This window comes from Megascapheus bottae, unplaced genomic scaffold, assembly GCF_031878675.1.
Source record: "Megascapheus bottae isolate mThoBot1 unplaced genomic scaffold, mThoBot2.hap1 HAP1_SCAFFOLD_45, whole genome shotgun sequence".
Lineage (NCBI taxonomy): Eukaryota > Metazoa > Chordata > Mammalia > Rodentia > Geomyidae > Megascapheus > Megascapheus bottae.
In genome coordinates, this window is record NW_028327483.1 from 633,199 (window position 1) to 646,318 (window position 13,120).

General features: G+C 41.7%; 1 protein-coding gene across 1 annotated transcript in view; it reads left to right on the plus strand.

Annotated features, from left to right (window-relative positions):
- LOC150039737 (uncharacterized) overlaps nt 1–13,120 on the plus strand; it is an 87,541-nt gene that overhangs the window by 40,494 nt on the left and 33,927 nt on the right. The window contains 2 exon segments of the mRNA XM_090327601.1: nt 4,309–4,546; nt 4,715–5,087. Of these exon segments, the coding sequence (XP_090183727.1) occupies nt 4,309–4,546; nt 4,715–5,087 (611 nt within the window).

The window sequence follows — 13,120 nt, forward strand, 5'->3', positions numbered from 1 at the left end:
GCCACCTAATCTTTGACAAGGGAGCCAAAAAAGTAGAATGGAAGAAAGACAGCCTCTTCAACAAGTTGTGTTGGCAGAACTGGTTAAGCACCTGCAGAAAACTAAAGCTGGATCCTTCTTTGTCACCTTGCACTAGAATTAACTCCAAATAGATCAAAGACCTGGAGGTAAAAGCTGACACACTGAAAACTCTACAGGAAGGAATAGGAGATACACTAGGCCTCCTTGGCACAGGTCGAAACTTTCTTAATAAGGACCAAGAATCACAACAAATCAGAGAAAGGCTGGATAAGTGGGACTGCATTAAACTGCAGAGCTTTTGCATGGCAAAGGACATAGCTACTAATCAGGAAGCCTGCAGAGTGGGAGAAGATCTTCACCAACCAAACAACGGACAAAGGCCTCATATCTAAAATATATCAACAACTCAAAAAATTGAATCACTCCAAAATTAACCTCCAAAGTAACAACCATCCCATTAAAAAATGGGCCAAAGACTTAGAGTCTTCTCTGAAGAAGAAACAAAAATGGCCTATAGACACATGAAGAAATGTTCAACATCTCTGGTCATAAAAGAAATGCAAATCAAAACAACTCTAAGATTCCACCTCACTCCAGCTAGAATGGCCAGGATCAGGAAAACGAATGACAACAGATGCTGTGGGGATGTGGCCAGGAGGGATCACTACTACACTGTTGGTGGGAGTGCAAATTCATCCAACCACTATGGAAAGCAGTGTGGCAGTGCCTCAAAAGGCTAAACATAGAACTCCCCTATGACCCAGCAATTCCACTACTTGGCATTTACCCAACCATCCAGAAACAAGGACATACTAAACCCACTAGCACAACAATGTTCATTGCAGCACTATTCACCATAGCAAAGATATGGAACCAACCTAGATGTCCCTCAGTTGATGAGTGGATCAACAAGTTGTGGTATTTGTACACAATGGAATTCTATGCTGCTGTCAGAAAGAATGACATCGCCCCATTTGTTATGAAATGGAAAGACTTAGAAAAAATCATATTAAGTGAAGTAAGCCAGACTCAAAGGATCTTAGGCTCAATGGTTTCCCTCATTCGTCATAATCAGTAGAAACCTTGGGCTCTACTAGCAGAGATTTGCAATAGAGCAAAATCTTGATACATAAGGACATATAATGTGAAGCTAATTGAAAGGACCTCCAGGATAGTGAAACAAAAGCCATATAAAGAATGATTGTTGTCCTTAATGTACTATGTTGTCTCTCATCTCCTTTGCTGTCCCTTGGTTATCTCATATTGGTATAGTATCTCACTTTGTTATCTGATATATTGAATTTATTTGTATTTGGATATTTGAAATTTGATAGGGAATGGGGGAAAACCAAGACGGGTGGGGGGTGTGGGGGGGAGGGAAACGGGTACCAAGACATGTGAAAGGGTATCAATGTATGTGATTTAATGCACCTTCTATCTGGTAAATATCATGTAACCCTTTTACTAATTACAATAAAAAAAAGAAATTTACAGGTGAGTTAATACATTCTGCATAGTGTTGGTGGAGCCACAAACCAGTAGGTAAATACATCTGGAGCTGTACTGAGCAATAATATTCCTGATTCCCTTGAGTTCTGAGTGTGGCAGAGGATTAGGTGATCTTTTTTTTTTTAATTTTTATTTTTTTTATTGTAATTAGTAAAAGGGTTACATGATATTTGCCAGATAGAAGGTGCATTAATTCACATACATTGATACCCTTTCACATGTCTTGGTACCCGTATCCCTCCCCCCCAGACCCCCCACCCGTCTTGGTTTTCCCCCCTTCCCTATCAATTTTCAAATATCCAAATACAAATAAATTCAATAAATCATATAACAAAGTGAGATACTATACCAGTATGAGATAACCAAGGGACAGCAAAGGAGATGAGAGACAACATAGTACATTAAGGACAACAGTCATTCATTATATGGCTTTTGTTTCACTATCCTGGAGGTCCTTTCAATTAGCTTCACATTAGGTGATCTTTTTTCTCAATCAAGAATTCATTTGGAGACATGTTGAATTTTGTGTGGCAGTAGAGTTAGAGTTAGAAATTCTCTTTCTCTTTGTGGTCATCATTCTGAAGCAAAAAAACTAGAGACAGAGAAAATGAGATTTCATTTACTGTTTAACTAGAATAGGTATAGTTTATAAAGAAATATGCCAGTGCTGGAGTTCTGTGATAAGGAAAATGGCTTAACAGTGGTGGTCAGAGACTGTGAATCGGGATCAAAAATTTAGTCTATGGTGCATGATTGAGAACATCCTGAGCTGCAGTACTCTTCAGCTTTCATGGTTCTGATGGTCAAAATGGCCAGAAAAGGAATTTGGACTTAGACTCTGTTCCAGATCGACAGAAATGAACTTTAAAATTCCCACAAATACATAAATGAATTGATAGTGAGAAGTTAGTATTGAAGAGATTTATATATAAACCTTGAATCTTGGGAACCATTGTGGCTTAGGTGAAAGGCAAGGGGATGATAAAATACTCCAGTGGTCTCTGAACTTAGAAAATATTCCTGTTCCTTACCTAATGGTTGAGAAAGAAAGCAGCACAATATACATATTTCAAGAAAATAAAAGCATCAGCCTAAAGCTGAGTTTACTAGCTCACACTTGTTATCCTAGCTACTCAGGAGGCTGAGATCTGTGGATCTGGGTTCAAAGCCAATCTGAGCACAAAAGGATCTGAGACTTTAATATCCAATTAACCTCTAGAAAGTGGGAAGTGGGGCTTTGCTCTAAAGTAGGGCGTGAAGTGGGGCTTGGCTCAAGGGTAGGGCAGTAGCCTTGAGCTGAAGAGCTCAGGGGCAGTGTGCAGGCTGAGTTACAGACCCGTGACACCACCCACAAAAAGGAACAACTTATGTCCCTATGAAAAATCAAAACAATATTTGAAAAACACGAACCTAAGGATAGTATAAAGAGATAGTAAGTACTCAGTCAATACATAGTAGAATTATTTGAGTAAAGGTTTCTTTCTCATATAAAAAGAAAACACAGAAAAACATTATTTTCCACTGTAAAATATCAGTATTAGTTAATATGTCATGGGAAAAACATATATATTTCTCATAAGTCAATTGCTATTTTTATATCTTCAAACATTAACAGTTAGGATGGGAGAAAATGTCTTTACCTTGACCTGTCATGTTAACTCATGCCTATAATCCTAGCTACTCAGGCTGAGATCTGAGGATCGTGTTTCAGAGTTATCCTGGTCACTAAAGACCCTGAGACTCTTATCTCCCAATTAACCACTAGAAATCCAGACATGGCACTATGGATCCAGGGGTAGCAAGGAAGCCTGCAACTGAAAAGCCCAGGGACAGTGCCCAGGCCCAGACTTCAATCCCCACGACAAACAAAAAAAAAATTAGAAAAAAAAGAAACAAAGAAAATGTCTTTACATTAAAAATATTTGAATCTTATTTATGTTTTTGTCTTTTTTCTCACAGTAACCTATTAAAACTGTTCAAGAAATGGAAGACATAATCAAGTCCAGCCAGAAAAATTCACTTCAAATGTCTATGTGAAGTAGCAGTGGAAGAAAGAGTGAGGTTAGTAAGAACTTATCATTGGATTTCAAAACATAAGGCAGAGGTGGTTAGGAAAAATCAATGTTCCTTCGGGGTGGAGACAGAAGAATTCAGTGAGTGTCAGAACATGCTTCTTTATAGTGAGCCTGATGACATACATGCTGCAGATAAACCAGTTTTGTCTCCTGTAGTTGAAGAATCCTTTAGCTATTCACAGCATTTTAGTCAAAAATTTCAGAGTCCTAATGAGCTACAGTATTTTGAATATGGTAAAGAAGGGAAGGTATTAAAATCAGAGCATATTTTTTAAGCATAATTTGTTTTTTATGGGAGAGTTTGACAATAACAATAACAAGCACAAGGAAGACTGTGAAAACTCACAGTGAACTCACGAGACCCAAGCAGTAGTTAAGAGAGGGAAGAAAACACCTTAATGTACCCGATGTGTAACACCAGATACCCAGAAATCAGCTCTTCGGAGCCATTGGAAAATTCCTACAAAAGAGAAGCCATATGAGTGCAACAAATGTGGAAAGTCTTTCACCCAGAAGAGAGGCCTTAATAATCATCAGAGAACACACACAGGAGACAAACCTTATGGATGCAAAGAATGTGGAAAGTCCTTCACTAGGGAGGCAAACCTTTCTAGGAATCAGAGAATACACATAAGAGAGAAATATTATTCAGGTAACATGTGTGGAGAGTCTTTCACTTCCAAAGATCGCCTTACTACCCATCAGAGAAACCTTATACTTGTAACACATGTGCAAAGTCTTTCACCCAGAAGAATCACCTTATTACTCATCACAGAGTACATTCAGGGGACAAACCATACACATGTAACATGTGTGGAAAGTCTTTCACCCAGAAAGAAAACATTACTAGCCATCACAGAGTACATACCGGAGAGGAACTTTATAAATGTAACATGTGTGGAAAGTCTTTCCGCGACAAGTCAGGCCTTACTGTCCATCAGAACAGACACACAGGAGAGAAACCTTATACATGTAACATGTGTGGAAAGTCTTTCACCCTGAAGAAAAACCTTACTAGACATCACAGAATATACACAGGGGAGAGATCTTATACATGTAACAAGTGTGGAAAGTCTTTCATCAGGAAGGAAAGCCTTACAAACCATCACAGAGTACACACAGGGGAGAAACCTTATTTATGTGTCATGTGTGGTAAGTCTTTCAGTGACAAGTCAAGATTTATTGTTCATCAGAGAAGACACACAGGAGAGAAACCTTATACATGTAACATGTGTGGAAAGTCTTTCACCATGAAAAAAGAACTTACTGCCCATCAGAGAACACACTCAGGAGAGAATCCTCATGGATGTATTGAATGCGGAAAGTCATTCGCCCAGAATACAAACCTTTCTAATAATCAGAGAACACACACAGGAGAGCAAACTCATGGATGTTATAAATGTGGAAAGTCATTTTCCCGGAAGACAAAACTTACTAACCATCAGAGAACACACATAGGAGAGAAATCTTTGAATGTAACAGGTGTGGAAAGGATTTCAAAATGATGTCCTACCTCACTTTGCATCAGAGAACACAGTCAGGAGATAAGCCTCATGAATGTAAGAGATCTGGAAAGTCTTTTACCCAAAAGACACAACTTAATGTCCATCATAGAACACACACAGGAAAGAAAACTTATACATGTAACATGTGTGGAAAAGCTTTCGGCCAGAAGGCAGGCCTTATTATACATCAGAGAAGACATACAGGACAGAAACCATATGAGTGTCTCTAATATGCAAAGTACTCACATAGAAACTACATAGAAGCAACCGTAAAAGAATTATCACTGATGAGAAACCTTACGAATGTAATAAAATATTTGAAGGTTTTTTCGTAGAAGAAAACTCAGTGTGCGTCACAGTACCCACACAGACAGGAGGCTTATGAATGTAGCAAATGTGCAGTCCTTCACTCATAAGTCACAGCTCAGGGCTCCTCACTGAACACCACATGAGAAAAATCCTATGAATAGAACAAATGTGCAAAGTATTTTTTTCCTTGTTTGTTTGTTTTTACTTTTTATTTTCGGCTTGAACTTTGATTTTCTGTCAGTTAATTGTGCTGGGGCTGGCTTTGAATCACAGTCCTCAGATTGCAGCCTGCTGAGTAGCTTGGCATGAGCCACCTGCACCTGGCAAGTTTTTTCAAGAAGTCATACCTCAGTTTGCATCAGAAAACACACAGGAGAGAAATTATATGAATGGAACATCTGCGGAATGTCCTTTACCAACAATTCATGGCTCTGAACTTACAAAACACAGTAGAGACAAATCTCATTTCTATAACAGTGGAGGAAAATCTTTCATCTGGAAGGCACACCTCAGTGTTTATCAGAGAAGTGATTCATATAGAAGAAAAGTAGCAAACAGAACAAATGTTCAATGACTTATTCAAGAACAAAGAAAGCATTGATATCTTCACTACTCTCATAACATCTCCTACATATGTGTGGTCCAATAATTGAAGATAAGAGTCTGTTTTTAGTGCCAGGGCTATCTGTGAACCTCAATCCTCAGATGTCAGCCTCCTGAGTAGCTAGGAAAACAAGCATGAATCACCATGCCCAGCTTGTCTTAACACCTTTTATCCCTTTGTTATTTCCTGAAACATTCATTGAACATGGAAAGGCACACAGTTGGGGATACATTTTTTGTGTGTGTTGGTACAAGTCTTGGCAGCTTGAACTCTGACCGTAGGCACAGTTCTTCAGCATTTTTGCTTGAGGTTAATGCTCTACCAATTGAGCCACAGCTTCATTCCGGTTCTTTGGTGAGTAAATAAGGATTTACGTAAGAATTTGGATGAGTAATCCCAAAATGACTTTTAGTTATTCTTTTGATTGAATTAATCACTAGTGAGTCATTGTGATTGTTTACTCTTGCCCATTCTGGTTTTTTTTTGTGAATTACACTAAAGCACCATTGTGGATATTGTGAGGAGCCTTTGTTTTCTCCATGTTCTCAAGGTTGAAATAAAGCTCTCAGGAGGTTGACTATCTCTCTGCCATGACTACTCTCCCTTTCTCTATCTCTCTGAAAACAGCTATACCAAAACACAATTAAGATTGTGATTTTTCATCTTAATTCTGGTAGGAATGGAAAAAATGAACTAAAGGAAGTTAGATGATTAGATGGAGCCAGTTGTGGTGTTTCATGCCAATATTATTGTCTACTGAGGAGGATGAAATCTGAGGATCAAGGTTAAAAGCCAGTGGAACCAAAGGATCTGAGACTCATCTCCAATTAATCTGTAGAAAAAGGGATATGGGTCTTGGCTCCAGCGTAGAGCAATAATAGCCTGTAGGTGAAGAGCTCAGGAACAATGCTCAGTCCCAGAAGTAGGGTGGTAGCCTCGAGTTGAAGAGCTAAGGGACAGGGTCAAAGGTAAGTTCAAGTCCCATAATCCACCAAAAAAAGAAGATAGTTATATGGCTAGAGAAATCCAAGGGATGAGAGATACAGAGGTAGGAAAGTGCTAGACATTTGGTAAGGTAGTATTCAGGAAAAAAGTAATCCTTGGTGTGTCTCTGGGTGTCTCCTTGTGTATGTCTCTCTGGGTCTGTCTCCCATGAGACCACTCACACTGTTGGAGTGTGCCCCTACGCTTCCATGTGTCTGCTTTTTGTAGTTTTTTTGTCAGTCTTGGGGTTTGAACTCTGGGCCTGACCACTGTCCTTGGGCGTCTTTCTCAAGGCTAGAATTTTATCACTTGAGCCACAGCACCACTTCCAGCATATTTCTAGGTATGTGGTGTCGTGGAATCAAACCCAGGTCTTCATTCATGCAAGTCAAGCACTCTACCACTCGGCCACACTCCTGGCCTTTCATCCCTCTATCTTTAATCTTGCCAAGGATGGGCTCCAGAAAATGGGGGTGTCTGGGGAGTGGTGCATGTGGAGAAGGAAACAAGGGAAGCTGACATTCAAACCTGGAGCCAGGGTCTACATACAGGTCACCATCTTATGCCCCAATGAAACACCTGTGTGACTGACCCATCTCGGGTCCTGGGGCTGTGGCAGTGCAAGGCTATGATAGTACCACACAGTTTTGTGGCAGATGTGGAGGCCTGGCACACATCTCTGGTTGTGGCCTCTTTCTGATGATGAAAACAGCTCATTTCTCCTAAGCTCATTGAAGGCTGGAGGCCAGTGAATCATACTCATCACTCTAGCTAGCCGGGTAGGCAGAGGACCACCACTGCCATCCCAGCTCCTCTAGAGGCTTCAGATGTCAGGAAAAAAGTTCAAAGACAACCCAAGATGCTCTAATCTCCAAAATACTGGCAGTGCAGCTAGGGCTTCAGTGTTAAATTAATGGCCTTGAGTGATAAAAGTTAACATTTGTATTTGGTTACTTGAAATTGGACAGGGAAGGGGGGGAAAACCAAGAGGGGGATGGGGGAGAGGGTAAAGGGACCAAGACATGTGGAAGGGTATCAATGTATGTGAATTAATGCACCTTCTATCTGGCAAATATCATGTTACCCTTTTATTAAATACAATAAAAATAATACAAAAAATAAATAAATAAATAAAAAGTTAAGGCACAGGAATCAGGCACTGAATTCAAGTTCTGGTATTAGCAGAACTTAAAATAATCTGTACATTTTGTGGCACCTACATAAAGCATATAGGTGTGAGACACTGTCAAATGCTCTAGGGAACACTCAACTGGGTGGCTGGTGCATGAAACTGGAAAACAGGGAGAGGTAGATGGGAGCCTGTATGAGGGATGGAGCCCTGAGTGGACGTGAGGGGTGAATCCAAGAAGCGGGGTGAGGGGTAGGTCTAGAAATTGGGGGTGAGCGGTACAGCTAGAAATGGGGTTGAGGGTTGGGCCCATGGATGAGGAATAAGAAGTGGTCCTGGAAAGGGGGGAATGAGGAATGGGGACTGGAAAAGGAAGTGAGGGGTGGGGCTAGAAGTGGGGAAGTTGTGGTCAGTTAGTGGGGGAGAGGTATGGAGCTGTAAATGGGAATTAGTGTTGGTGCCAGAATTGAGGTATAAGAGGTATATCAGGAGTGGTAGTAAAGGGTGGTGCCGTGAGTGGGGATGAGGGGTGCTGATGGCAATAAGGGTACAGTGATTCTGGAAGGAAGAGGGATGTGTGTGCAGCTGGAAATGGGGCTTAGAGGTGGAGTCAAAAATAGGGTGAGGAGTGGAGATGGTAGTGGGGGCCGGGGATCTGTCTGGAACTTTCTCATTAACCTATCTCCATGTCTGATCTCATCATTGGAGCCCTTTCCTTGATTCATGAGGTTCAGCAAGTCAGTGCAGCTTTCTTTCTCTGAAGCAGATCAAGTACATTCTTCCCATTGTGGGAGTCCTTGCTGTGCCCACTGCCTGGACAACCTACTCCTACATAATTGCATGAATGAAGCCCCTGCTCTCAGATCCAATGTCTCCTTGTCAGGGATATTTCCTCCCTTCTCCACTGTAACATTGTTCTTACCTCATCATCAATCTCATGCCTCTGATTTTTGGAATTCTGTGAATTCAAGCTTCCTTCTCCAACATGAAAGCAGCATGGAGACACCACATCAACTTGTATTCCTCCAATCCCTTCAGTAGTTTCTGGTCTTCAGTGCTCAGAATCCTTGTGCTCCAGCACATGTGATCTTAGCATTTGACCAGGACAGCTCATCAAGCCATGGTCCGGTGAGTGGCAGTAATTTCCTCTCATAGTTTGTGCCTCTCTGCGTAGCTGAGTCGACCTCAGCGCAAGACCAGTGCCTGAAACTTACCTATTGCCAAGGAAAAGATGGATGTGACATCACAGAATTTATGGCTATTGTTTTGTGATGCAGTGGGAGTTCTCCCATCCCAACCTGAGGCACCCAAGACAGGGTACATGCCAGGAGTACATTCAGTTGCTAGCCACTAAACCTTCACTCACTCCCTGATGCATTCAAGCAATAAGACTTATGATCTGTCATGAATCATAGTAGTTAAGTTCCTTCTTTTCCTTCTATGTTGGGCACTTGAACTCTGGTCCTGGGCAATGTCTTAGAGCTTTATTTTTGCTCAAAGCCAAAGCTCTACCCCTTGATCCACAGTGCCACTTCTGTCTTTCCTCCTCCTTTCTCCTCTTCTCTTCTGATCTTCCAACTGTTCCTCTTCTTCTTTTTCTCCTTCTCCTCCTTCTCCTTTGTCTAGTAGTTTATTGGAGATAACGGTCTCACAGAATTTCCTGCCCAGGCTGGCATTGAACTGAGATCCTCTGATTACCTAGGATTACAGAGGATGAGGGTAGGAAATTGCTAACCCTCATCTCTGCTACAGCACTCATTTCTGCTTTGTTTTTTCCCATCATATATTTATACTGATATGTATATATTTACATTGTGTAACACTGCACCTGCACACACTAAAGTATAAATCCAAGCTGTTTCCCTCCTTGCTATGTATACAGTGTCTAGAATCTAAAAGGAAAGGTTTGTTTTTTAATCTAGACTTTTTCCCCCTGGTGCTTTCCTTCTCTCCCTTTCACTTTGTTCCTTTTCAACCATGTCTTTTTGGGTTCATTGGCTTCTCAGACCCCTGACCTTGCTTAGATTCAGATAGAATGCAACACTGGCTTTCGTCATGCATGGACAATAGTGTGCAGAACAGAAGGCATCCAGTGTGTGCCACCCAACACATGTCATTCACATGGCATGCCACCTCAACTCCCCCGGCCACACGGGCAAAATTTTGTCAGCACTCTTGCACTAGCCAAGGGATGGACTTATGGGATCATCAGGACAGCTGTCCCTAGACCTATATCACCTGCATAAGGCCACATTTCCCTGGATTCCATGTATATTGGCAGATCTAGGAAATCACTGGGGTTGGAGAAAGCCAAGGCTGCTGTGCCTGCACTGCAGGACATGTCTCTGTAGAGAGGGAGCTGGGGCTCCTCCTTCCCAGACACAATGGAGATCCTGGATGAGTCCCCCTGCCCTCACCTATTAGTAATGAAAAGTAAAAGGACACAGAATTTGTCAAGGCCCTCTCCTTCTGCACTATCATCAAGCTGCACAGAGCTGGGCCACACATGGTTGGGGGAGTCTGCTTGCTTTTCATTCTGCCCCAGGAATGTTGTCCCTTCTATTGTTGCTAAGAAGTCAGAATCACACTTTTGTAAACAATTGGTTACCTGGAGTCAGAAGTCATTCTGACCATGAATGGATGGCCTCTACTCAGGAGGGAGTGTATTTTTGAGGCCATTGTCTGGTGGGAAAGTCCTCATTTCTTCCTAATGAAACTGTAAGTCTTCTGTACATCACCTTTGTCACAATAACAAGGACAGCAATAACAAAAAAAGTGTCTTAGACCTCCTCGTTGGGGATAACTTCGAACCACAGTCCTCAGATTTCAGTTCCTGGGATAATTCCAGGATTTTCCATAAGACAGTTCTGTCAGGTAAACAACCAAGAAAAAAGGAAGCAAGCCAGTCATGGTTGATCACACCTGTAATCCTAGCTACTCAGGAAACTGAGATCTGAGGATCAAGGTTCAAGGCCAGCCTGGGCACAAAAGAACCTGAGAATTGTTTTGCTAATTCTGGGGCTTAAATTCAAGGCTTAAGCACTGTCCTTGGGTTTTTCAAGGCTAGGACTCTTCCACTTGAGCCACAGCATCACATCTAGCTTTTTCTATGTACGTGGTACTGGGCAACCAAACCTGTGCCTTTATGTATACTAGGCAAGCACTCTACCACTAGGTCAAACTCCTGGTCCAAGAACATGAGACTCTTATCGCCAATTAAACACTAGTAAACAGGTAGTGGGGGTTGACTCAAGGTCATGGTGGTAGCCTTGAGTTGAAGAGTTCAGGGACAATGCCCAAGCCCAGGGGTAGGGTGGTAGTCTTGAGCTGAAGAGCTCAGAGACAGTGCCCAGGACAAATTCAAGCCCTATGACCCACAAAAAAGAAGGAAGTATGGAAAGAAAAAAGCAAAAAGAAAATGGAAAAAAATCAGAGGTTGAAGTGAGTCTCAAGTGGATGTGCTCCAGGGAAAAACATCCTGGAAAGCACCAAGTTCCTGATTTCAAGCCCTAGGACCAGCATACAATAATGCTAATAGTATGGTAGTAGTTGTAGTAGTAGTAATAATGTGAATAAAAAGGAAAGTGGAAGAGACAATTAACAATAGTAAAATGAAAGGCAGTGTAAGCCTGCAGTTTGAAGACAGTTCGGCAGGAAAATCCCAGAGACTCTTATCTCTAACCACCAAGAACCAGGAAGTAGTAGAGCTCTACCCCTGAGTAAAACACCAGGAGTTCAAGCCTACCACTGGTACACACTAAAACAAGTCTCATGGACCTTCCTTCCCAGTCTGTCATTGAGCCTCCTCCTCCACCTCTCCCTCCTTCTATGATTTATTTATTTATTCATTATGGTTGCTCATAGGAGATGAGAGTTCCCTGGGAAGAGAAGGGCTCTACATAGAGGACTGAAATCTAAGGATCGTAGTTGGAAGCCATCCTGGGCAGGAGAGTTCATAAGATTCGTACCTCTAATTAACCACTAGGAAGCAGAAAGTAGTATAGCTCTAGTCATGAGCCAAACAGAGCAAGTTCAAGCCCACCACTCCTGATCACTAAAACAGGGCTCATGGACTCTCCTGTCCAGTCTGGCTTCAAATCATGACCCTCAGATTTCAGCAGTCTAAGAAGGTAGGATCACAGGTGTGAGGTTTAAATTCCTTTAATTGGTTCCTCTCCTTTCACATTTCATTTATTTTAAACTTATTATTATTATTGTCAGTTGTGTGGCTTGAACTCTTTCCCTGGGCACTGTCCTTGAGCTATGAAGCTCAAGTCTACCACCTTGAGCCACAGCACCACTTCCTCACATTTTATTTAATTTTTAATTCAGGTCTTTTGGCTTAGAGCATGGCCACTCACTCCCAGTGTGTGTATTTGTTTTTGTGTGTTTGAGGCCTTCAGCTGAAAATAGCAGTCAGGTTGTACAATTTGGGTCACAGGTCTACTCCTGGCTTTGGGTCTTTTGGTTCTTTTGCTAAGTCTTGAACTATGGGCCTGGTCACTGTTCATTAGGGGATTATTTTACTTTTTTCTCAGAGCTAACAGGATTTACAATTGGAGGTAAAATTCAACTTTGCAGTCTTTATTTTTCATTTGTGTGCTAATACTTAGGATTGAACTCAGCTTGGTGTCTCTCCCTGAGGCTTTCTTTGATTAAATTCCAGGCTAGCAGTTCTGGCTATTTAAGCCACATCTCAAGTTCTGTTACTTTTTTTCTTTTCCAGTGGTTAATAGGAGACAAGGATCCCATGAGAAACCAAGGGTACTACAAAGTATCCTAAAATCAGTTGGAAGCCAGCCTGGATAGGAAAAGTCCATGAGACACTTATCTCCCATTAAGCACCAAGATCCAGGAAGCAGTAGAGCTCTAGTCATGAGCCAAACACAACAAGTTCAAGACCAACACTGCTATCCACTAAAACATGCCTCATGGACTTTTCTGCCAAGGCTGGCTTTGAACCTTGATACTCAATCTCAGTGGC